Source organism: Onychomys torridus, chromosome 3, assembly GCF_903995425.1.
Source record: "Onychomys torridus chromosome 3, mOncTor1.1, whole genome shotgun sequence".
Taxonomy (NCBI): domain Eukaryota; kingdom Metazoa; phylum Chordata; class Mammalia; order Rodentia; family Cricetidae; genus Onychomys; species Onychomys torridus.
The window spans coordinates 127,365,437-127,392,557 of record NC_050445.1 but is presented as its reverse complement, the minus strand read 5'-3'; the positions used below and the strand labels follow the sequence as shown (position 1 = coordinate 127,392,557).

Sequence of the window (27,121 nt, the reverse complement as noted above, 5' to 3'; positions counted from 1 at the left end):
TAGTTGGTGTCATTAGAGAATCAAAGGATGGGAAAAACAACTGCCAAAGAAAAACACTCAGATACAAGAAGCTTGGGGAACTCTAAAAGGACAAGCTCAAAGAAATTCCACTCCAGAGCATCAAAATGCTAACATCTAAACAAAGCAAAAATGAACCAAAGCCCAGGGCAACCAGCCAATAAAAATGGCCTGTTGGGCTAAAGAGCTGGTTCAGTGACTCTCAGGCTCATTCATATCCCAAACACCCATGTAAAGCTGGATACAGTAGCACACATCTGTAACCCCAGAGCTCCAATGACAATATGGGAGGCAGAAACAGGAGAATCCCCAGAAGTTCATAGGCCAGCTAGCCTGACATACACAGCAGGAACAAGAAACTGTCTCAAATAAGGTAAAAGGCAAGAATATCTGAGTTTATCACGTGCGTGTGTATATAGATTTAAAGGAAAAATGGACTGTTATTTACAGAGAGACTCTGATTTCAATAATTATAGATTTCTCAACAGAAACTATGGTGTTAAAAGAATATTTACATTTTTCTAGTAGCAAAAGAAAAGGTCAATATTCCCAGAACTATATATCCAGTAAAAATATCCTTCAGAAAGGAGGATGAAATAAGCACTCTCAAAGATTTGTTACATCAAGAGTGAAGAAAGAGCCAGGTGTGGTGGCACACGCCTTTAATCGCAGCACCTGCACCTGGGAGGCAGAGGCAGGCAGATCTCTGTGAGTTCTAGGACAGCCAGGACTGTTACACAGAGAAACTCTGTCTCAAAAAATGAGAGGGAAAAAGAGAGAGAGGAGAGGAGAGGAGGTGAGGGAGGAGGGAGGGAGGGAGGGAAGGAGGAGAGGAGGTGAGGGAAGGAGGGAGGGAGGGAGGGAGGAAGGAAGGAAGGAGGGAGGGAAGGAAGGAAGGAAGGAAGGAAGGAAGGAAGGAAGGAAGAAGGAAAAGAAAACCCAAATCTTTACCATGGTCTCAAGGTTTTCTGCCGAGTTCACTTTTGCCTTCTTCACCTTGCCTAGGCATTGCCCTATCATAAGTCCTACCGCTTAATTTTTTAAAACTACACAAGCCAATGAGACAAGATCATCTGGATATAGGTGAAATTACAATTCTAGGCAACCACTGCTTAACTAGCCTAACCAATAACTAGGATACTAGTTATAGACTATAAAAGACTAGACTACAAGTAACCTGCAACAGCAATGCAAACAACATACGATTTACAATGACCAAGAGAGTGCTCCTTTCCAAAATTGAGCACATTTTTTCATAGTGATATTTCCTGTTTCTAGGTGTCCATGAAGGAGCCCAAGTAAATACATCAAAATCTGGAATCACTTAGGCAAAATGAAAGCCAAAAACTCAGCATTATTATGTCTTAATTCTAATATAATACTTTTTCCTCGTTTTTAATTTTTATTTACACTGACAATTTCATACATGTATATACTATATTTTATCATATTCATCCCCCACTTACCTTGTCCTATTGGTACTTCTAGACAACTTCTTCCTAAGAACTATCCTTCTACTGCATGTCTTTTTCCCCCTTAATGACTGAGGAGTTAAACTGAGGGTTACTTGCATGGAAATGACTCTGGAACCGGTTACTTACTGGATTGTGGTAACTTAACAGTGAGGAGAAATGGCTGCCTCCCTCCAGTAGCCATTAACTGCCGAAAGCTCAGCTCAGTGGGGTCTCGGGGCCCTCCCTAGTCACTGGTTTCTGATACGATCTCCTGGGCCAGAACTTAACCTAACCAGTGGAAAAACCACAACTAACTTCAATGCAAAAATAATGCACAAATGAACTTACTAATGAACCACCATCACCTACAAAGGTTTTGAGTTTTGTTTCTGCTTATCAGAAACCCTGCATTGAGAGTTGACTCATGGCAGGTCATTGACACGTTTAAACAAAATAATTTCTATTTTTTGTGCTGTCTATAATAACCAAAACACAAGAGTGGTGGTATTTTGCTCTTCTTCTGAACTCAACTAGCAATCCAAAGAGTGATGAGGCTATTTTACTACCCCAGAGGCCATTCAAATGAGTGAAATAAAGGATATCTAATGATGCAATTTACTGCAAACTCAGGAATCTGCCTATAATTCTCCACATACATGCCTAAGCTTATGTAACAAGTAACAACCACTTAAGAGTTACACCCTTCCCTGATCTGTGAACAAACACAGCCCCCAAGGTGGTAATAACTCATCTAATAATTACTTCTCAATCTTATCAACCTTCTATAAACTTGTCATCAGATATTTAATTCTCCAGGAAAGAAAAAGAACAATGGAAAATAAATATGCTTTCAAAGACATTTTTACTTGTTAATATGTATTATCAGTTTGCTTGTTTTCAGAAACAGGGTCTCATGTAGCTCAGGCTGGCTTCCAACACACTATGTAATAAATGATGACTTTGAACTCCTGACCTCCTGCCTCCCTCACAAGCTCAGAGTATGAGTACACAGGCATCATGCCTAGCATACTGTCAGATTAATAGTCACTGATAGTTTCCTGCTGAAGGACTACACTTCCCAGCTTTTCTTGAGGACTTCAGAAGTCATTTCTGCCCATATAAGAGGCCACATCCCATCTTCCTCTGTAGGCATTTGGCCATTCACACATGTGGGTAATGAAGATTCCCCCTTGCCACAAATAAACATGGTCCTATCTAAGGTCAAACCAAGACTCTCTTTCCACCTTCTCTTCTTTACAGCTGCTTTTAAATAATCTAACAGTTATCACCAACAGTATCTGCTCACATAATGAAATTATCTGGATAACTAATTTCCTTGAGATATATACTAAAAATAAATGATTACTGAGAAAACTTTAAAAACAGTCTAGGGCTGGAGAGATGGCTCAGAGGTTAAGAGCACTGGCTGTTCTTCCAGAGGTCCTGAGTTCAATTCCCAGCAACCACATGGTGGCTCACAACCATCTGTGATGAGATCTGGTGCCCTCTTCTGGTGTGCAGGGATACATACAGGCAGAATATTGTATACATAATAAATAATAAATAAATCTTTTTTTTATAAAGTCTAGTATTTAAACAGTGTTATGGAGTTTTACAAGGATGCCCTTCACGTACTTGCTTTCTAAAGGCTTACTATGGTTACTGCTACATGGGAAAGACAAATGGAACAGCCCTTACAGTAGGCATATCTTTAGTCACACTGAAGCCTTGTGTCATGGAAAGCAAGCAAGGACAATACATGTTTCTGAGCTCCCTTCTATCACTCACCTAAACAACTAAGGAAGACAGGAAAACCTCCACAATTTATGTCTGGTTGCACATAATAAAAGTTAAAGGCAAAATTATAAATGGATGCTGAGGAGATGCAATGTAAGTCGAACTCCCTTTGTTAAATCTGCAGATTCTTACTCACTGTTGCATCAGAATTGGCATTCCTTCCAGCTCCGTTACTAGGTGACCAAATACATTTACATGGCTACCCAGGAAATCAGCATCACTGTAAACCAGCAGAGGCTCTAATGTGAAGAAACATCTATGATTAGCATCATCTGCTTTACTTTTTCCTTTCACCTTTTTAAAACAATGAGAACCACCTATATGCAGCACTTGGGAAGCAAAGACCATTAGATCCTGAGTTCAGAGTTACACAGGAAGACCCTGTCTCAAACAAAAAACCAAACAATATGCCAGGAATGGTGGTAAACACCTTTAATCCCAGCACTTGAGAGGCTGAGGCCTGCAGATCTCTGAGCCTGGTCTACAGAGAGAGTTTCAGGACAGCCAAGACTACACAGAGAAACCCCGTCTTGAAAAACAATAAAACAAAAAGCCTGACATGATGTTCCTACTCAGGGAGGAAGGATTCAAACAAGGACCAAAAAAGGAAAAGCACATGTTCAAGGGCATGTCCATTTGTACAGGATGCAATAAAGCTTGGAAAAAGAAATCCACAACTCATTAAATCTAGAGACTGGGGGGTGGAGGAGCACAAACATCATGAACCCATGAGACCTAAACAACCTATCTATGGACAGCTCATGAATACAATCAAATCCATTTAAAGACTAGTTTTCATTGCTCACCAAATACATTCATAGATCAGTTACTAGCAGTTAATGGTAAAACAGTATTTGCTTTAATTCCTAAGTCTCAACTCTCAATGTTATTTTTAAGCTTCCCATCTACTTTAAAGAAAACTTGGTATATGACCCCAACAACTGTTGCACTGTAGGTCACTGTTGCACCAAGGACTAGTTTTCTCAATATCTAGTTAATCTAGGTTAGAAAGAGAGAGCAGACTCCAAAGGATTCTCAACAGAGTAAGCAGACCTGGACTGGGAGAAGATGGCTATTCACACTCAACTTACAAAGATGACGTTCAGAAGAATACAGAAACAAACCCTCTAACTGATGAGACAGACAGACTGAGGAAAACCAAGGGCAAAAGAACACCAAATGCACAAAAGGAGGTGATCCAAATGGTCACATGTGAAAAGATGCTTCACCTCCAAAGATAAGAAAGGTAAAGTTAATATGACCAGATACGATTTCACATCCATCTGGTTAATCTTAAAAAAATTTAAAATGTGGCAATTGCAAATATGGTGAGAATGAGGAACAGGGCTGTCAAACAGGCTGGGCAGGACTGTAAACTGGTATAAAGCCCTTAGGGGAAAATCTGGTAACACCCTGTAAAGCTGATGCTATGGTGCAGGACCTATGAGGAAATACACCTGTACTTAGGCATACACTGGACAGCAGTGCTTCACAAGCTATGGCTGGGAAAAGAATTCAGTAGTGTAGCATCAGCAGTGGTACAGGTGGAACTCTAGATGCTGACACTATCTTTCTGGACATCCTAGTACCTCCTCTGTACAATACTCACACCCATACCCTGCTTTGGTTTTCAAAGTTAAGAGAAAGGTAGATAGAGTCACACCACTAAGCTTTTACTTTATAAGTACAAGGGCATACTAAGCCATACCACATGCTGAGCTTAAAAAGGTAAACATGCTCCATAATCTGTCTGCCACATCCCAATCCAAGGATCTCACATTCCAATCGGCTGCCCCACTGTCTCCTTATTAAAACAGAACACAGAAATGTCAGTGATTTTATTCTCCCAAAGATGGCAAACATCTTTTACCATTCTACAAGGAGAGAGAGATACTTGTGCACAGAGCAGGTGCTCCCAAGGCACTAAAGATCACTCCTCCCAAGGAATTCTAGTAGAGAAAGGGTCCTTAAAGTCTCAGATTTAGGTTTTAATCTCAGCTTTTCTATATTCTCTCTGGCTCTAACATAAACCTCAGTTCCACATCCATGCTTGGATGGCACTTGATGGGATGCAGAATAAGTTAAACAGCTTTTCAAGATGATGTAAATAATGTACCTGAAATGTTCCACCAGTATTCTTCCAACAATAAATATCCAACATACAATAGGTGATTCTGAGTCAGTCCATGTCACCAATTCTGATGCCACATTTAAAATAGCTTTCACTAGAAAATACAAACTTTTAAAATTTTTATTGTTGTTGTTGTGTCTATATGATGTGTTTGTGGAAACAGGTAGATACATGAGTGCCATGGCACATATATGGAGGAATCAGTTCTCTCCTTCCACCCTGAGTTCCAGAGATCAAACTCAGGTGCTGTGGGATGTCTTTCTGCACGCTGTGAATATTTGCTGCTCTCATTGGTTAGTAAATAAAGCTGTTTTGGTCTATGGCAAGAAAGCTTACAGCCGGGTGGGAAATCCAAGTAGACCTACAGAGAGAAGGGCAGAGTAAAGGAGACACCAGCCACCGTCCAAGGAGCAGCAAGATGCCAGCAGACAGGTAATACCACAGCCACGTGACAACTTACAGATTTATAGAAGAAATGGGTTAACATATAAGAATTAGCTAGCAAGAAGTCTGAGCCATAGGCCATACAGTTTGTAAGTAATATAAGCCACTGTGTGTTTACTTGGGTCTGAGCGGCTGCAGGACCAGGCGGGACACAGGAACACTTCCAACTACATTTGATGCCCAATGTGGGGCTTGAACCTATGACCCTGAGATTAAGAGTCTCATGTTCTACTGAGCTAGCTGGACAGTACACTGCATGGTGGATTTAGCTTTTGTTAATTAAAAAAAAAAAAAAAATGGTTTCTGGACTACATGCTGCTTTATGGAGGCACAGACCCACTGCCCAGAGCTGGCAGTAAAAGTACCTCTGCCATATTGGGAAGCTGAGATGGGTGAAGTCAGCAAGAAAAAAAAAATTAGATAATCATAAAAATAAAGTGCCCCCCCCCCCCCCCCTGGAGCTGGGGACCAAACTCAGGGCCTTGCATTTGCTAGGCAAGCACTCCACTGAGCTAAATCCCCAACCCTAAAATAAAGTCTTAAGAAAATAAAATAAGATATATATATATATATATATATATATATATATATATATATATATAATAAGGCACATAAAGACAGAGAGTCTGGATTATGTTGTCTTTGGGATTTTGGGATTTTTTTTTAACTACAAAAAGACATTTGATTATAAAGGCTGCTAAATTAAACCAATATATACTTTTTTCCAATACATATATTTTAAAGGTATCTTGACTTCAAAACTTGGATCTAAGGTTATGTTGCTTTGGAAAGGAGGCTCTGCTTTTGTTTCCACAGAAAATAAGAAGCTATGGATTTGTTCCAGGTTAAGATGGATCATATTTGACCTCCTGAACCTTAACAGATTAACAAATCTGTTAACAAGCAGAGGTTATAGCCGGTCTTTCCAGGACTTGACCATTATCCCAAATTTCTTCAGGATCCCCATAAGATTGCCCGCAACCCCAATCAACAGAAAGTAATATAAAAAGCTACACCCAAATTCCCCAAAATATTGTTTATATATGTTTACTTTTATTTTAAAAGGAATTGATTATAAATATAATCTCTTTCTAAAAAAGAAAAGGGGATACAGCTATGATAGGATAAAAGGATAGATTACTGAATCTACTTTTAAAGAGCAACAACTTATTTGAAATGTTTTACATTGCTATGGACTTTGATTTATTGATAGAAATTTAAAGTTTATTTTGTTATACTATATATTTCTACTCTTGTTTAAGGTATGTTTATGTAACTCATTTAAATTGTAATATATAATTAAGAAATATAGATTGATGATTAGTCTTCTATGATAGTCAAATTTATAGTCATGTTAGTTTCATTTTTTGGATATAAAAAATATATTTCAATTAGGTAGGTAATCTTCAAACACTTCAAAGACCTACAGAATATTTTCTGGACAATGAGACACGTCTGCTCCTGGCGGCACCAATTACTTCAAAGAGGACGATGGGCATCGAAAAAACTCATTATGGAGTTTGCTTTCTTTGTGGCAACAGTTATCCACTGGGCAAAAAAAAAAAAAAAAAAAAAAAAATGTCCTTGCGTGGATCGCTTGACAGATGTTGTATAAACTTGACATGCCGGACCCATAAAAAAACGATCATTGAATTCTGCCAAAACAAGGCAAGACAGTCCTTCATGTTCCTGCTTTGCAGAGGAGCCTGCCAGATATTCTACAGGACACAGAGAACAGTGATTAAAACTCAAGGCCTATAGGCTAAGGATGGATGCCCCAATGTTGTAGAGGAACTCTGGAGGACTGTCCAGGCAGCCAGCTGTCTCTGTCATTCTAGATTTTTGAAAGTTGCTTACAATGCACTTTCTGTTTACTTAGGTAATATTATTATCCTTCTGGGGTCTTTGATGGAGTTAAAGACTAGTTATATTTATAGCTTCCCTTAGTCATGATAAAAGATGAATTAGACATAAAACTTTAGATTCACAAAATAGAAGGTAAAAATATTTTCTAATTTTGCCAAATATGGACTAGACATTGTAACTGTAATTCTTGCCTGATAACCGCTTTGTTATATATAATTTTACTATGTTAAAGTTAAAACCTTCCTTTTTGATTAGACAGAAAAGGGGAAGGCTATACAATTTGTAAGTAATATAAGCCTGTGTGTGTTTTCTTGGGTCCCAGCTGCTGCAGGACCAGGTGGGATACAGGAAAACTTACGATTCCACTCAGGTCACCAGGCTTGTGCATTTTGTACTTTCATCTGCAAAGCCATTAGAAAATATAAACAACCATATAAAAACAACAAATTCCTTAATTTAAAAATCACTTTTAAACTGGGTATGGTAACAAAGTTGTCTAATCCCAGAAGGATCAATGCTTCTAGCCAAGCACAAGATCTTCTTGTTGCATTACCTCCTTCCATTCTTGAAATGGAAAACCAGTTAAGCTGACATAAAAGGCAGTTCCAACTGATTGCCTGCAACTATTGAAAAACACTAGCTATTTCACTTTGTATATTGTCAGCATTAAGACCATCAGCATTTTCTTCCCCAAAGTTTGCTGCTCCCTCTAGTGGCAGAAAACCAGTTTGGGCAATGCAGTTAAGCTTTTTGGCCAGCACTTCACCTCAACATTACCAGCCCTGCCACACCGCACTGATTTTCAAGTAAAGTTTAGGGAAAAGTTCTCAGTTGAAAACATTTCCACACCTTGGTCTGCCCTCCAGGCTCAGGGCATGTTGTTCAACATGTCTTCACCTCCATTTCCCCTAAGTCAATGAGAACACACACTAGCATCATAGATACATAAATGTAAGGAAAGCTCAGTATCAGAGATACAGTCACCCCTGGGTAAGCAAAGCTACCCCTCGCTGCCCTGACTACCACTTATGTTCATCCTATACAATGTCAAGCTAACACTCCCCTGCCCTGACTACCACGTACGTTCATCCTATACAATGTCAAGCTAACACTCCCCTGCCCTGACTACCACGTACGTTCATCCTATACAATGTCAAGCTAACACTCCCCGCCCTCACCGCCTTCGTTCTCTTCTGGTCACCTGTTGGACAGAATTCAGGATGGAATTCATAAATAACCCCTAATCTTCACCAACCTGATCTTTCCCCAGTCTCAGGAAGAGAACCGACCCTAAGCAAGTCACTCCTTCAGTCTTCAGTGCATTGCACTTGTTACCTATCCTAACAGAAATCTCACTTCTCTTCTTCCAAGTCATATTTAAGACACGAACTCTGCAAACCTTAGATTCGCTAAAGTACAATCTTTCCTTTACAATTCAACATGCACTTGCCTCAGAACTTTATTATTTTATGTGTCAAGAAAACCCAGCACACCTTTAATCCCAGCACTCAGGAGGCAGAGGCAGACGGATCTCTGTGAGTTCGAGCCCAGCCTGGTCTACAGAGCAAGATCCAAGACAGCCAGGGGAAACCCTGTCTTGAGTGCCCCAAAAAAGAAAGAAAATATGTCACTTTTTATAACACTAGTTAAGATGCCTAGCATATAAATAACGTACTATTTTTAGCTCTTAACTGTAACATACATTTTAGAAGCTTAAAAATCTCATTATTATTCATTTCAGTCCTCCCCATAGCCCTAGACAGAATTTCTAAGAAGGAGGTAGAAAATTTAAAACAGCCCAACACACTATTTTTTGTTGTTGTTTTTTAAATAGTGAATCAATTAAATTAAAAAAACAAAACAAAACACAGAATTCAAGGGCTAAAATTCTTGACACAATAATAAGAAGCTAGAAAATTCCTTAGATAATGCAAACTTTTTTGCTAACATTTTCAGAGAATAAAAAATTTAATACTAAAACGGAAAAAAAGCCACTTAAAACAAAGAAAAAAAAAACTGTACTTTAAAGATACACTCAAAGTTTCTCACTCCCATCACCCACTTGTCAAACAAGTGTCTTAAGCATACACAAACACACACTACAAGTAACACAGGCTTTCGGAACAAAGGATTTTTAACCTCAGCTGGTGTAGCTATGACCTGAAGCTACCATCCCCTCAAGAATCTTCTGAGAACAGAAACTATGATTAAGCTGAAGGCTCCAGTGCTAACTGGAATGTCCAAGGTCTTACTGAACATACACATTCATATATACGCGTACACGCGTACACACGTATACACGTACGTACGTGTACACACACACACACACACACACACACACACACACACACACACACACACCCCTAATAGATGATGGCTGCCTGGTTGGTCCTTTAACTTTTCTTTTTCTCTTTAAGAAAGGCCATGATTTGTTTTCCTCTATGCTGTTCCAAACCTTGTGTTTTCAATCTGTAGAAATTGCATACTCATTCCTGTTCATAGGCTGTTCTCTGTTAGTATGATTTTTAAAACAACAAATCTAGCCTGCTCCTAAGGAACCAACTGTTTCTCTGTCACCTTTCAAAGGGAGATGATGCATGTGCCCATAAGATGGCACTCACAGGCAGCTAGACAGCATTCCAATGTATTACTCAGGTCAGCTTGCCTTGATACCACAATCCTTGGACCACAACAGTTTCAGCTTGACCCTATTTACTCACCACCAATACCTGAATGTACCCCATCTTTACAAAAAGCTTCTCAGAGCTGGCATCATGTGTAACACTTAACAAGTCAGAAGAGTCTTATGTAATAACAGCCTACATAGATTCCTCATGCATATACAAAACCTCTTCACATCTAGGAACATCAGTTGGGAAACAGCTTCCTCTCCAAGCAGCATGTGCTGAGAGATGCCTGAAAACTGAGCCCTAATGCCGGGCAGTGGGGGCGCACATCTTTAATCCCAGCACTCAGGAGGCAGAGGCAGGCAGATCTCTGAGTTTGAGGCCAGCCTGGTCTACAGAGCGAGATCCAGGAAAGGCGCAAAGCTACACAGAGAAACCCTGTCTCGAAAATCAAAAAACAAAACTGAGCCCTACCATCTAAGCCTTCCTCCATGGCTCTGAGCTACAATCTACCAAGTACTTAGAGTATTCACTAATTGCTCAGTTTCCTATGAAGAAGAATCAATGTACCTAGAATTTCAACTCCCTTCCTAAAAACAAAAACTCATTTCTGGAAGGAACTATTCTGTTTCTTTCAGAACTGTAGTTATTTGAAGTCCTTATAACTTTCAAGTATATGAAAAAAATTCTCAAAATTGTAAGATTAAAAAAAAAATACCTAATAAGAAACATGTTTCTAATATCCTCTCCCAACCTTGGTCAGAATATTAATTTTTATTATTAACTATAAATGTGTTATTAACTATAAATGTGTTCCCTAGATGCCCATTCTCAAAGAGATACTCTACTTTTAGCACCAAGTACACCTTACTACTTTCTCAAAGACTAGTCAAAATATCTGACAACCCTTAGTGGTTACCTGTAAAAATATGCTGCATCTAGAGGAAGCCATGCACACCAAGTCACCTGCAGGAAGAGGGCCTAAGAGCAGAAGAGAATTCTGATAATTCCAGTAGGCCAACAGAAAGAAGGCCGCAAACATTAGCCAGAAATATGGAACCGTCAGAGCAGCATACACACAAACCTGAGGTGGCAGCTGAGACCATCCCCACCTGCTCCAAGCATCAACTCTCACTGTCACGCCATTGGGCCTGCTGAACAAACACTAACTAACCACAGGGAGCAGCAGACACCCTCGGGAACCTCCTAGGGTTCTCTCTGTCATCAGAACAACCAGGATGCTTTGACCAGAGATGTGCAGCTTCTTATGGAAACACAAGGCTCCTCACCCAAAGATTATTGAAGATTGTCTCTCAAGTACCACCACTCCACATGCATCAAAACAACCACGTTAGGTACCAAAGGATAACTTCCAGTGCCACAGTGCCCTGATGGTGTGATGCCAAGCCTACTTCGACAGTCATGTTGACCGGCATCAAGTTACCAAACAGGCTTCAAACCTCAAAGTTATTTCAGAGAATACTCACTACATTCCCAGCCTGTGCTCACACTCTGACAAGCTGCTAAAACTTCCCTAAGTCACACAGTCCCCAGAGTACCTGCTACTTAGCGTCCTACTGTACCACACCTACCAGCCAATGTCTCTTTAGAAGCTGTCCAGATTTAGACACCACTAAGCCTAGCCTTTCAATGCTTTTACCCTACAAGGCAATTTATAAGTTTCCTGGACACACTCTCCAGGCTATTCTGCCAGCTATGTTGTGCTGCCATCATTGTACACACAGGTGTCAGTAACTCAGGAATGTGCAGGAGCTATGTTTGCTACAAAGAGCTCTCCACCATTCTGCCCCTCTTTCAAAAGTTCACAACATTTAACAGAAATGGCCATGGCCAGTCACACTCTCCCTAATATGCGGAGGAGTCAGAGAACATCAGATAGAAACCTTGGGCAGCTCCTCTTAAAATTCCTTCAGAACTGTGAACCCCATGGGTAAAACAGCTTCAATGCTAAAAATAGAAACTGCTTATGAGTCAACCATTAAGTTAAGGGTGGCTTCTTCAAGAACAGTCACAAGGAAAAAGAAAAAAAAAAAAGTCACCCAACAAAAGAGACTTGCCTGGCTCCCTAACAACCAAGTCACTCACTGGCAGAGAAGACAACCCCAAAGAAAAGCAACTAGCCTGCCTGCAGGCAGAGGTGGGAGAGACAGATACAAAGGTGTTCTTCTAACCATCCCTTGACAAATGCAGAGTCATCACCAGGGACTCACTTAGGAAGCAGCAAAACTTAGTCCTATAAACAAACACATAGTGGCTTAAAATTTCTCTGTACCTCTATTCATCAGGACTCTAGTCATATAAACAAATGGATAAACAGTAAAGCTATAAAAAGAAAGAGTTTTATTGGTTTATTTTTATTTCTGTTTCTCAAATAACAGCAACAGGAAACTTTTAATGAGTAACACAGTAAACAAGAACTGTACAAGTTATCAGAAGAAAAGAAAAAAGGGAACGGCATAAAGCAATTTGAGAAAGCAAAGGGTGTCAAAATACACACCAACAATATAGTAACTAAGATGAAATTTAAAAGAAAAAAAAAAAAAGTCCCTCAACTCCATACCTTATCGATGGCTTTCCCAACTCGAGAAACGCTGCTATGGATGTCTTTGTGGTCGGAGGCCAGCTTCTGAACAGTGTCCTTTATTCTTTTGCAGCACTGTGTCAAAACAAGTGAGAGGGTCCCTGATAACTCAGCATCTTGACCTATTAAACAACAAAACAAGAAATATTGGTGACTCACTAAAGCAAACGCCACAAAGAAAGCTGGGAGAAAACAAAGAAAAATCAGTATCGTTTTTAAAACAGATGGTCATATTCATAGATGTTAATTTTCAAGCGGATACTAAGAAGTAACTGAATCTATTTTTGGAAATTAAAAATCTAAAATTTTACTATGAACAAACTACCTCCACATCATCATCACCACAGCCTGTGAACTATCCTACCATGCAGTGTCATGATGTATGTCTAAGTGAAGGAACCATTGAGACACAGGGTCAAAATGCTAACAAATGTTGACTACGCACCCACGATGGGCAGGTAAGAAAGAGGTGAGCAGCAATCCAACCCCTTCCTACAACCCACCTTCTGGTGCCAAACACAAACAGCATGGTGAGGCAAAGGAGACAGGATGGCAAAGATGCTACATGCAAAAGAACCGCATCATACACAGAAGTAATTCACACAGAAAAAAGCTCCAAAACTCAAAGCTTAAACTGTCAGAATTTTGTAAGGAAAAAAAAAATGAATCCTGGATCTTGAATTACCCAATGGTTTCTTAAACACGACATCAAAAAGCATAAGCAACCAAAGGAAAATAACTAAGTTTGACTCCATTAAAATTAAGTTTGAGCTGGTGTGCCTGTAACCACAGCACTTGCAAAGTAGAATTAAGAAGATCAAGAGTTCAAAGCTAGCCTTGGCCACAAGAAATTCTGTCTCAGGAAGTTGAAAAAAAAAACAGAATGGGAGAAAATATTTGCAAATCATACTCTCAATATGTCAAGAATAAAACAAAGCTAAATTTACAAGGAAACAAGCCAGGTATATAACTCAGTGGTGGGACATTTGCCTAGTTTGTGTAAGGTTATAGGTTCAATCCTCAATATAGCAACGTAATAATAAAACAAAACACACACTTCCAACTCAACAACAGCATGACAATTCAACTTAAAAGCAGCCAAAAGAGGGGCTAGGGAGATGGCTAGTGAAGTGCTTGCTGCACACTCATGAGGATCTCCATCACCTACGTAAAAAGCAAGGTACAGCAGCACACACTTGTAACCCACCAAGGTGCTGAGGAGGCAGAGACTGGAGGATTCCTGGTGGTTGCTGGCCTGACGATAACTGAATCAGTGAGCTCCAAGTTCAGTCAGAGACTTGAGACAGTCATGTACTACATAAAGATGGTTCAACAGCAATGGACCACCTATGATAATGTGTAAGAGGCTATGCCATCTAGGTGTGTGTCAGTACACGACAATGTTCATACAACAATGAAACTCCTTAAGGAGGCATTTCTCAGAACACGTTCCTTCAGTTAAGCAATGCCTGCCTCTCTGGAAGCCCAAGAAAGTATCACGGAATAAGCTGAAGGAAAGCCCTGTTCAGAGAGGATCCACTAATGCATTTTCAAATGGATTCAGTGGAAAGCAGCCAAAGGACCACTAAAATGACCTGAGACAAGATCAAACTTCTAAGTCCTAATGGGAGTCTTAATGGTTTTCTGATCTTTCCATGAAAACACAACCAGCTTCTAGAACCTTCCCGTGAAAGAAATTTAATTAGATTTAGTTCTGATATAAAATGGAAATAAGACAACCATCTTCATCATAACTAAAGTAGAGTCCAGGTTGGCCACTTGTCACCCAGAATAAAGTCCTATGTCCACTGTCTCTCAATGTGACAAACTCCGTGGACCCCACATGCATGCACAACACTTGAGGAGGCACTGCCAGCATCAAGAGACAAGCACAGTCTAAGGTCACGTCTAACATGACTTGGTTAAATGAGCATGAATCGGCATGTTGATGCCAAGCAAACACCCATCACATACAGACAATGGGCAAGTTAAAAATTATTTCTGTAACTGTAGGGACGCAGCCCAGTGAGGACACTTGCCATGCAGGATCCCCCAATGCAGCAAAAAAGCCCTAAAATAACTTCAATGTAACCTTTAAAAAATACAATAGTATTTTGTTGTTATTGTCGTTTTAGAAAAGTCTCACTTTGCAACCCAGGCTGGTCTCACACTCAGGGAACCTCCTACCTCAATCTCCCAAGAGCTGCTATAGGAATGAGCTACCACACCCAGCTAGCACCTTTTATCTCAGAAACAGATTTTTAAGTATAGTATTTAAGTATACTACTTACAGCATACAGAAATTTAAGGCAGAATCTCCTCTAAACCCAGACATTCACCAAACTAAATTAGACAGAACTGAGTAGACATCTGTTTTTTGTGATACCTACCTAGACTCCAGGTCTAACTGTGGGCTTCCATGCCTAACCATTTCAGGATTTATGTCTACTAGTTTCACAGAAACAGTATGTTAGAAAAGCATGTTTCCATAGCATCCTGTGCTTCCCAATCAGAGTTTTATGATTTTCAGCTGTGTGAGACACCTCTTTAAAATATTTACTATGTTCTGATATTAGGATGTACTTTTTTGAAAAAATTATTAGTGTGTGTGGGGTGTGTGTGTGTGTGTGTGTGTGTGTGTGTGTGTGTGTACACATGCATTGTGGTCAGAGGACAACTTCACAGAGTCAGTTCTTTCCCACTTTTATGTGGGTTCCTGGGATCAAAGGATCAAAGTCATCCCGCTTGGCAGTAAGCACCTTTACAAACTGAGCTGCCTCACCAGCTGGGATGCGCTTTGATAAACAGAAATTGAGGTGGATGTCTCTGTGTCTTTAACACAACTCCGGATATTTTTGTTTACTATCTGCTGTATGTACCTGTCTATCATTCCCATGAAATTAACTGAAAACAGGAAGCACGACTATCAACTCCTAACGTTTAACCACGGTGACTGGAATCTAATAGGTATTCAATAACTTGTTTTGTTGGTGGTGGCAGTTTTCTTGTTTTTTTGAGACTGGGTCTTGCTTTTTGTAGCTTAGCCTGGCCCCAAACTCACACTCCTGATTCCATCTCCAAAGTAATAGGATTATAAAGTATGCATCTTAACACCAGCTCAATAATCCTGTACAGAATGAAAATAAAAATAATGGTGCATAGTATGCTCAATCTCAAGCCCAGCATAGGAGGGGCCTGTCTGGTATTACCAACACACTACAGCTGCCAGCCGTTTCACAAACAGCAGTTGACGGATCCCTGCTTCTTACAGAATGTTTAGTGTCTCCTACACAACAGCACTGTGAACTGTGATTTCCAAATGCCAACACAAACCCGGAAATAATAGTGCCCCTTTCCCAGTGACATCCTTAAGAAAGGCCCACCGAATCTTCACATGCATATACCTACACATTCCTTTCCTCCCTCTACCTTCCCTAAACTACCAGCCTTTGTGTGCACACTCTCTTACTTTCAAGTATGGCACAGCAGGTCCTCCTGCTCCTCTGCAGTCCTAACCTCCTTCTCTTCCGAACACCAGCCATCACCACACGGCAGGAATGTACAGGTTTGTATTCTGACAGGAGTCACTTGCGAGTTGGTGTTTTTATTTGTAAAATAAAAATATCCCGAGTTGTGTTAAAGACACAGAGACATCCACCTCAATTTCTGTTTATCAAAGCGCATCCCAGCTGGTGAGGCAGCTCAGTTTGTAAAGGTGCTTACTGCCAAGCAGGATGACTTTGATCCCAGGAACCCACATAAAGGTGGGAAAGAACCGACTCTGTGAAGTTGTCCTCTGACCACAATGCATGTGTGTACACACACACACACACACACACACACACACACACACACAATTTTTTCTTCAAAAAAGTACATCCTAGTATCAGAACATAGTAAATATCTTAAAAAGGTATCTCACAAAGCTAAAAATTAAAAAAAATTTAGTTATATGTTGGTTTTAGTAAACTACAAATGCATTTTAAGTATTTTTTAATACCGTTTATTTGGTCTATATTTCTCCTTACTCATCACAAAGGTAAGAAACCCATGTACCCAACTGTGGTACTATTCACTCCATTTGACCCATCTAGACTCAATCAAGTCAAAGACAGTAAAACTGAAAACGAAATTCCTACCCAAACTTGTCTGGTACTTACTTCACACGGGGTGGGGGTGATGTAAACAACCACACAGAGACTCGAGCTGTGAGCAAAGTATCATTGTGAAAACCCCGGCTGGCGGGGAGCACCATTGAAATGCAAAAGAGTGAGTGGACAATCAAAGCTCTAATTCAGTTTATAAAAGAAAGCTTAGCTGGGTGGTACACCGCTGGCATACGCCTTTAATCCCAGCACTTGGGAGGCAGAGCCAGGCGGATCTCTGTGAGTTCGAGACCAGTGGGAAAGGCGCAAAGCTACACAGAGTAACCCTGTCTCGAAAAACCAAAAAAAAAAAAAAAAAAAAAAAGAGAGAGAGAGAGAGCCTAAAGGTTTCGATACACCATCAAGTACAGGCTGCCCAGCAGTCATATGAGATGAAACCCTCTATAGTGGAGAACATTATAAAACCATTGAGACAAAAAAAAAAAAAAAACACAAAAAGGCACTAATATGCAATATAATTATGACTCAGATTTTCAAAAAGTCTAAAATCTACTGCCTAAGACAAAAATGAACTGTCAGATCCTCTAGAAATCAGACACTATTTATATATTTTTATGAATGTGCTAGAGGAAAAAATTAGTTTGTAAATATTACATATACTGCATTTGAGCTCTTCTGAGTTATTTGTACTTTGACAAAATAGACAGAGATCTTAACAGAATTAAATAGAGAACAAAACAGGATACAAGTTACGATGAAGAGAAACAGAACTCCTTTTAGGAAACATAATCCTAACAACACCTAAAAAAAACAAAAACAAAAACTCAGACCTTGTAAATTTGCATTCCAGAATTCAATGAAATTAGTTCCTAAAAATTAAAACAAAACACACACTCCATAGGGGCTGCAATGTAAAAGTACTTGCCTAGCATCCATGAAGTCTTAGATTCAATCCCAAGCATGGGGATGGGGATGGTATTCACTCCTAACCCTAGCACTGGAGTGGAGGTGGGGTAATGAAGGATGGCTGTAAATTCAAGGTTGTTCTAGGCTACCTAGCAAGTTCCAGTCCAGTCTAGAACATGAGACTGTTTCAAAATAAACACATAAATAAAATTACAAATTACAAAAGCACAAATTCAAACAAGTCACAAGAATATTAGGTATGATTAAGAAGACTAGAAGGGCTGGGCGGTGGTGGTGTACACCTGTAATCCCAGCACTCGGGAGGCAGAGGCAGGTGGATCTCTGTGAGTTCGAGGCCAGCCTGGTCTACAGAGCTAGTGCAGGACAGGCTCCAAAACTACAGAGAGAAACCCTGTCTCGGGAGAAAAAAAGAAGACGACTAGAAGGGGATATTTTTATGGTATCCCACTCTTTTAGAGTCTTTTTTTTCTTCTTTTGAAACATTTTGTGTTTTTCAAGACAGGGTCTCATTACATTGATCTGGCTATCACCGAACTCACTATGTAAGACAAGGGTGGCCTCGAACTCACCCAAGTGCTGGGATTAAAGGTGTTCCCCACTATACCCAGCTTAAACTCTTAATATTTAAAAATAAAATGAAACCAAAACAAACCCACAAAAATGTCAAAAGCAAGGGGTGGGGGGGAATGATGACATTTGGATTCAATTAACAGTGTCAGGGCCTTGGCCAGCAGTGTTCAAGGTGTATTCCCTCATGTTACTAGTTTCTAAATAGGTTAAGAATTTTAGAATGTGAACAAAGACAAAGAAATGACATAACTGACTCTTAAAAATTCACCTGTCCAAAGTGAACATGGCTCTCCTTGCAAAATATTAAGGCAGAAACTTGAAAAGCTAAGCCTGATGTTAAAATTAACAAAGGATTATTTCACAAGTTAGTACCCTAATGGTGGTCAAGGAGAGCTGTGGCCTTAAGAGCAATCTTAACACCTAGGCTTCCAGCTGGTTCAATAAATAAGAAGGGAACAAACTCATTCATCTTTTTTTCTAGGGGTGGTACACTGAAAACAAAACCTTTTAGGGTCTACTCAAGATGAGCAAATCTGTAAAGCAAGCATTCTGGTGCTCAAGTCCTGACCAACCTTTGAGAATAGGGGAGTTCTAACAGGCAGGAGTCACAGATGCGTGTTCTCATCCAGGGACGTTATTAAAGACCACTCTATCAGGTCACAATCCTAGAGCAACAAAAAGCAAGCAGGAAAACTTGTCTGCTGCACGATCCTTATTTTTAAAGTTCCCCCTATTCAAAACACAAATACTTAATCTCTGAGTATCTTGAAAATGAATGGTTGAACCCACTGTAACATTTAAATCTGGACTTCTATTTTAAAAATCAAACTTGGGCTTCTGCGACTCTTGCAAACTTTGCTGGTTTTGTTTTTTTTTTTTCCCCCCCTTTGTTCCATAATTATCTATTTCACTCCTACTTAAAATCTTGGATTAACCTTTGATTTTTCCAACCTTTACCCGACTCTGCCAGACTCCATTCCTGCACAAGTCCTGGTCACTCTCAAAGATCCCTTAGGAAATCTGTTTACATTTCTACCATTACTACTGGCTCATGTCACTGGATCAAACTAAACCTGAGCACACCGGTCAACAGTCCTCCAATCACACCCCTGCCCCACCCGTACTGAAAATGTCGTCGGTGTCTTAGAATGCTCTTATCCCATGTTCCTTCACCATCTCCTTTTCTGCACCTTTGTTCTTGCCCCCCTCTTCTGGTTCTCCATCCCATCTTCCTGCTTCCCACATCTCCATGTGCTACCAAACCTACCACGGGTGGGAAGAGTCCCTGTCCTAACGCAGACTCCTTTCTCTACCACTCACAGCACTGGGTCTCTATGGATGGTCTTGCATTACAAGGCACTGTTTTTGTTAAAATTCATACCAGTCTCATCCCCCTAATTAGATATAAAGTTCATAGACACTTGTCCTATAAAACTTAAGCCATTTCTGCAGATTTCTGGGATGATCTGTGTGACTACACAGAATTAAAGACATTTAAGAGATAAGATACTCTTAGAAATGGCTTTATATAAGCATCAAAGCCATTTCAAACAAGTCCCAAAGCTGCAGGGACTAAAATCTATTCAGTATTTAGAATACTATGACCAGAGTTAGGACACAAGGCTAAAGCTAAGCAGTAAAGGTTGGCCTAGTCACCAACACTTCTCCAAGAACACTACTGTTGACACAGTTCAGAGTTCTTCCATTTTCGTCAACATATGTTATGAGCAAGCGTGCCTTTCCAGAACTCTTCTTCTGAAGGATGGGGACACATTTGTATCTTCTGACACAGGATGAGCAGAGCTCAAGGTGACCTAGACCAAACTCCAGCTCCAGTTACTAATTAAGGAGAAAGGACACAAAACCAGAAATGTTTCTTTTGAGCTCAATCAGCCATCTTCACCTCAATGTGGGGAAAACTCTGAAAACTCAAGTAATCATGGAAAGTATAAATGATGGAAGACAAGACTTCCTAGTGACATCTTTTGTGTCTCAGGAGCCAGCTTTGCTTAACCTGGGCCCATTTAGTCATATGTAAAAAAATTCCACTTTAATTAAAACCACCTGAAACCTAAACAATACTGGATAACACAGAAATCTAAATGAATAATGTTACAAATAACAAAGAATTATCTCCTACATGAGCCTGGACGGGAATGGCTAGCAAAAATTAAATCTGCTTCTAAGCCCAACTGGAAATACACTGACCTTTTATTTTCCTACTTAAAATAGCCTGAGTAACTTGGCAACCCATCTATTCTGTTTACCATGCCTGAACAATGGTACAGCCATCCACCCAAACTTTTATTTATGATCCACTCACACGCTACTTGCTACACTAGATGTAAATTTAGACTACACTGTATTCAATTCAAAGTTCAAAAGTCATTCTTCTCTCCAGAGTGTCTTGATACTATTAGTGCAATTTCAACAAATGGAGCCTGGTTATGTGATCTAACCTGAGTTAGCTAAAAAGTAAGGCTGAGTGAGTCTACCAGGCCCTAACTAATACCTTGGTGGTCTAAATGTAAGCTTAAAATGTCACACCCATAGTATTTTTTTCATACTCACTTGCCTAAGTACCTTTGCATCCGATCACTCTCAAACTTAATGAAACAAGAAAGCAGCGGCGTTGGTGGAGCACACCTTTAATCCCAGCACTCAGGAGGCAGAGCCAGGTGGACCTCTGTGAGTTCAAGGCCAGCCTGGGCTACAGAGTGAGATCCAGAACAGGCACCAAAACTATACAGAGAAACCCTATCTCGAAGAAAAAAACCAAAACAAAAACAAAAACACAACAACAACAAAACAAGAAGCTTGGACACTAGTTCAGCTATTTTCTGATTCAACAATAAGATTGTTATGGAAGTCATAGTTTAAGTTTACAATTACAAATACACACAGAAATGAGTTCTAAGATGCTAAAATACGGACCAGCCAAAGGGCTCAAATAAAGGCCTGCTGTCACGCCTGATGGAAGAGAGGACCAACTCCTGTAAATTGTCCTCTGACTGCCACCTGTGTTCTGTGACACTTTCCCATACAAACACATAAATGCAAAAAACTGCTTACAATGCTTTTATGTTTTATCACTCCACACACAACAGTGTTTTTAACCGACTCACAAAACCTAATCATAGCAAGTTTAAGCACACAGCCAATGCCACTTTAAAAAGTGACACATTACTCCACTGCCCCCATTTTTTGAGGTGCTAGGCAATCTACCACTGAACCCCCATTTCCCCCAATTCTTTTTTTAATGTTTCTGAAAACTGGCATTTTCATCTGTCAGTTAGGCAATTAGGAGATCTTAGAACAGGAATAGTGGAGAAGCTTGTTCCCAGGAAGCCTATTTATTGTTTGGATGCAAACTATCTGCATGCATTATCTACTCAAAATAAATTTTAAAAAGCATGAGAACTCCTTTAAAGGCTAGATATACATATACAGCTCAGTGATCTAGAGCTTGCCTAGCATTCATAAGGTCCTGGGTTTGATTCCCAGTACAGCCAAATTCCTTTTAGTAATAGTCTAAAAATAACCTAAAAGTAATATGGCACACCCTTAACTATTACAATTATAATTTCCCAACTACATTTTAAGCATATTGTGAAACTGTTACCAAAATTGTTTCAGCCTCTCTTTTGTTCTTCATTCTACCCCAAATCCTAACCCCCCCCCAAAAAAAAGTATTTTCCACTAGGATAATGCTAAAGAGGAAAAATAATTATCACAAACTAGATTGGCACAATTATTACAAACCAGATCACTAAAACCATTGTGCTTTGGTTTATTATACCTATTATCCAGTCTATGACCTCACAAGTACCAGTGTCTGAAACCGAAGATAAATCCACATATGTTACTACAAGCCCATGTAAAAATTGAGTGCACATACATGTCTGAGTAAAGCGTCACCAACATTAGACCCAGAGCATCCTGGAAAAGATCCCAGCTAGCAACCACTAGACTCAATTCTTCCTTCTGAGAAAACCACGCTGAAAGGTGGGCACAACTAAAAGCTATTGCATGCTCCTCTCCTTCTAGTTGAGGAGTTAATGAACCTGAACTTCAATCAAAATAACCCAGCCTACACAGCAGAACTCAATACAATTCCTGCACTTCTGACAAAGTAGGTGAAAAGTGGTCTCATTGTCCCAGACCGACATACTGGTCCCTGTTTTCCACCTGACATGAATACCTATGTCAATCCCTTTCACTTTGGGCACCCCACTGAGGCCTGGCCTCCTGCCTCCATGTCCTATCCAAGGCAACAAATCCTCTTCTATGGAAAGGAATGGCCTGGTTCAGCCAGACTTCTCTAAGCTCTCACTAGCCTCTACTGCCCCTCCATTCTCCTACTATCCCCCCTAGCTGCCATAGAACCTCCCAAACTCAAGGCCTGAATCTGCTTCTCAGAGTCGTATACTCCAATATAATTCCTCTAGCAGAAGCTGGACACCACACACACACACACACACACACACACACACACACAACAACAACAACAACAACAACAACAACAAAACCCCACATTTCCCACCCCCTTTCCGGGCTGATGAACTACAGATAAAGTGGCAGAACATAAACTAATTCAGCAGATGTGAGTGACTATCACCTACCACCCTCATTCTCCTGAAGAGTATGCATTAAGAAACCTATATTTTAAAAAGAGACAGCTAATGGAGAAATTTCACATGAAACAATTTTAGGTCACAGAGAGGCAATTTAGAACTCACAGCAGGTCTAGTTTCAGGATAGTCCTCTTGGGTGCTGTTTACAACCTGGAGCATTGTGGAAGAGCTTACTAACTCCATTTAAGTACAACCAGTTTCCAACACAAACTTCAGAACTATGGTCATTTATTAGTTGTCTGTGATCCCTCTTACCTCAGACACCCCACTATAGATTCAAAGTAAACCTAAGTGTGGGAGCCCAGTTTGTGGCTCGATTCCATCTTGACTCAAGGTCAGAGAGTTCAAGTTTGTCTTTGTTCCTTAAGGCTGGGTAACAAGATATATCACCAAAGGTGTGGTTGTCAGATGTCTTGAGGATTAAGGAGGTATTTGTGCTTGTTTGTACCATGAACCATGGTGTCCTTGAGAGGGGGAAGTCTTTTACCCCCCCCCCCCCCCCCCCCCGCTTTGGGTATAAAAAGGCTGTGAGAAATAAACTTGGGGCTGCAGCAGTATTAACTGAGAGCCCTCCCAAACCTATCCTTTTCCTCTATGGTTCTTTTTTTCTCAATTCTCACTCCCCTATTCAGGACTGTTCCACAGGTTGGGTGGGACTCAACACCTAAGACATTATGGCTTTTTAAAATTAGGCTAATCCCTGCTACTGCTACAAGATTCTTTTGAAAGAGGAAGTTACCTACCAGTATATACAATGATCTGTCCTTTATCCGGTCTGGCAGGCTAGTGTTTACAGTCCCCAAGTTCTACCTTACTCATTCTCTTCTTCCAAGAATATCACCACTCTAGCTCAGAGCATACGATGATACAGAGAACCAAGATACAGAGAACCCTGACAGAAGACCCCAATTGGAGCCCCTCTCTCAGATCACAGCAGTCTACCAGATTACTTGCCCAGATGGGCACATTCCAAGTCTTTATATAGAGTGGTAAACTCTGCTTTCAGTAGGCATACCTTTAAAGAGGGCATACTTAAGATTGAATGTAATATCCACCGCCCATCACCTACATGAAACTTTAATTTAGAAATTAGCTGCTTCAAAAAGACCATAACCAGATACCAAAGCATGTTTATCTTCACTCAAAAGAACACTAAGAGAAACAAAGACTACATTAAAAACCAGACCTATGTATTTCTTTCATGTTTTTTAACTACCTTTCATCACTTAATCCTATTCAACTTATTAAAGGAAATTAAGAGCTGCCATAGAGAACTGGCAGGCATTTGGTTCACAGGAAGGTAAAAAGATGGGGGGGGGGGGCGCTAAAAATCAAGAGAACAAACACAACTGTGTTCTGACAGCACAGCGTACTGTGGCTACTACCCTTCACACCACAGGTTTTGAGAAGTTTCCCTACAAGTAAAGAGACCCAAAACCCATGCCCTGGCAATCTTTAGAGTCATTTTATCCATCTGGGACTGGCTTCAGTTTCCCTAAAACGAACCACACACTCACATCTTCCTTCTACTACGGTCAGTCTTCAGTAAGGACTCTATGGTCCATCTTCCCTCTCAAACCCTCCGTGTAAACCCCCAATCTCTGGTCTGGTTCCCAAAAGGAAATATTCCTTCACCTCTCCAAGTAGAAGCCCTATATTTCTTCTCTTTCCCTACTGGCTTCTTTTTGGTGAAAAGACAACGATCTTCTGGGACAAGGGGTGTGGTATCTTCAAGCACTGGACTTGAACCACCTTGGACTGCCTTCCACTTTAATATGCACTGGAGTTTTCTTCGCCCCAGTAATCTGGCTTGTCCATGAAATGGTCACATAACCGCTCGGCAGCCTCCCCACCTTTTCACTTCTGCTCTGTTCTGCTGTGTTTAGAACCTAAGATCTCACAGCCTATGATCTCCACCACTGTCAGAAAACACAGGTAGTACACCAGTAAACCCAAACACTGGGAAGATGAAGACAGGAAGACCATGAATTCAAAGCTGGCTTGGGCCACACAGTGAGACTATCTCAAAACACCACACACAAAAGAAAACTACCAATTTTAGTCTCACATATACCCCAAGACCTTTGCTCTAACTTCAGCAAACCCTTGAACTTTACCTCACGAATCAAAATTCACTAGTTTCCAGATTCCCTCACACCCCACTTTATTCCGTTTGTCCCGACTATATCACCACCACCAAAGCAGCCAGGTGTCTTTTCACATGCAGCCATCAACTGCTTTCCGTATATCTATATAGAAACCTAACTGCAGTTAAAATGCCCCCCCCCCCGCATTAATATTTCAACCACAGTGACTCCAGCTTAGCTCTTTCCCAGAGTTCCAAAGTGACAGCTGTGTCAGAAGTTGTCAGACTCCTTTACCAGGGAGGAGCAGACACCCTCAACTCAACTGTCTGGAAAAGGAAGGTGTAGAGGAAAGGAGAGGAGAGAGGGGCAGAGCTAAACAATGCCTTCACCTCACCTGCTACATCTGCACTGATTTCTCCCTGGCTAGCAAGCATCCCTTTCATTTCTGTTCAGCCCACTAAATGACAAGGGCTTGGCCTCTTGAATGAATCCATTACAAGTCACCTCTCACTCAGAAAGAGTCAGCAGTGTGGCTCCCAAGCACCAGACCTTTAGTGTTATTTTAAAAACACAAAACCCTTTTCTCAAGTTAGACCCGGCCTCTGCCCTCCAAGACGTAGGCCAATTAACGAAATAACCTAGACAAAAGCACTTTCTACGGAAACCCCGTTTTCTGAAGGGATTAACAAGTACAAACTGGACCAGGTTAAGGCAAGTAACTAAAACTCCACACGGGCTCCGGCGGTCTCAAGAGAGGCTCCAGGAGGAGCGCTGGACGGTCTGATTCGGCCGGCTTCCTAGGAATCCAGAGTTCAGAAGAGCAGCCTGCTCACACCAGTCCAACTCTGAAGTTGCAGGAGCAGCTCCAGTGGAAACCCACGGCTAAGAACACTCAACTCTCTGACCCCACAACCACCAGGGAGAAAAAAAAAAAAAACCAAGGTCTCCGAGCCCGAGGTCCTGGACAGAGCCCCGAGCAGACCCTATTTATCATTCGCACACCTGCGGCCCGCACGACCCCGCAAGCCCCCGCGCCCGAGCCGTGTGCAGCGGACCGCTCCCCACCCCCCGCCAGGCCACCGCGTTTCCGGGTGGGTCCGTGCGAGGAGGGCAAGTCGCCGCGGCCTGGGGACCAGCAGGCGCAGCGACGACGGGCCCCGACCCCCGCGCGGCCGCCCTCACCGTGGCTCTGCAGGATCTCGTGCTTGAGGCCGCCGGTGTAGTCGATGAGCTCCTCCAGGCCGCGCTCGCACAGCTGCCCGTAGCCCGAGAACTTGTGCAACACCTTCTCCAGCTCGCGCTCCACCGTCACGCACTGATCCATGCCGGAGACCGCGGCGCTCGGCTCCCCGGCGCTCGGCGGTCCGCAGCGATCCGGCCCGGGCCCCACCGAGGCCGCGTCCTGCTCCTCGTCCCCCAAGGCGGCGGGCGGCGCGGGAAGCTCAGGCAAGGCGGGCGCGCTAGCCGCGGCGCCGGGGTAGCCCCGCGCAGCCCGTGCCCGCCCGCCCCATGGCGCCCCGGCCCCGCCGCTCGCGCTCTCTCGCCCGCCCCACCCGGCGCCGCGTCCCGCCCCGGGCCCCCCTGGCTCTCCGCGTTCGGCTGCCCCCCCCCCTCCCGGCGGCGCCGCCGATTGTTTTTGTTTTCACGGGAACCGGCCGATGACCTGGTTCTCCCGGGCGGCACCAAGAGCCGCGGCCCGGGAGGGGGTCGAGCCTCCCTCACGAGCGGAGGAGGTGGCGCGGGCCGTACCAAGCGCGGGCTCGGTGCGGGGTGTGTGTGTGGGGTGTGGGGAGGGGGGGAAGCAGCGGGCGAGCGCGGGCGGAGGGACGCGCCGGCGTTCTCCAGGCGTGGGCCGTAC

General features: G+C 41.8%; 1 protein-coding gene across 1 annotated transcript in view; it reads right to left on the bottom strand.

Moving 5' to 3' along the window:
* Rmnd5a (required for meiotic nuclear division 5 homolog A) overlaps positions 1 to 26,777 on the bottom strand; it is a 56,184-nt gene extending 29,407 nt beyond the window's left edge. Inside the window, exons 1-2 of the mRNA XM_036181213.1 lie at positions 26,446 to 26,777; positions 12,919 to 13,061 (exon numbers count right to left, since the gene is read on the bottom strand). Of these exons, the coding sequence (XP_036037106.1) occupies positions 12,919 to 13,061; positions 26,446 to 26,587 (285 nt within the window). The 5' untranslated portion in view covers positions 26,588 to 26,777. The remainder of the gene's footprint in view (positions 1 to 12,918; positions 13,062 to 26,445) is intronic.
* Positions 26,778 to 27,121: the final 344 nt, after the last annotated feature.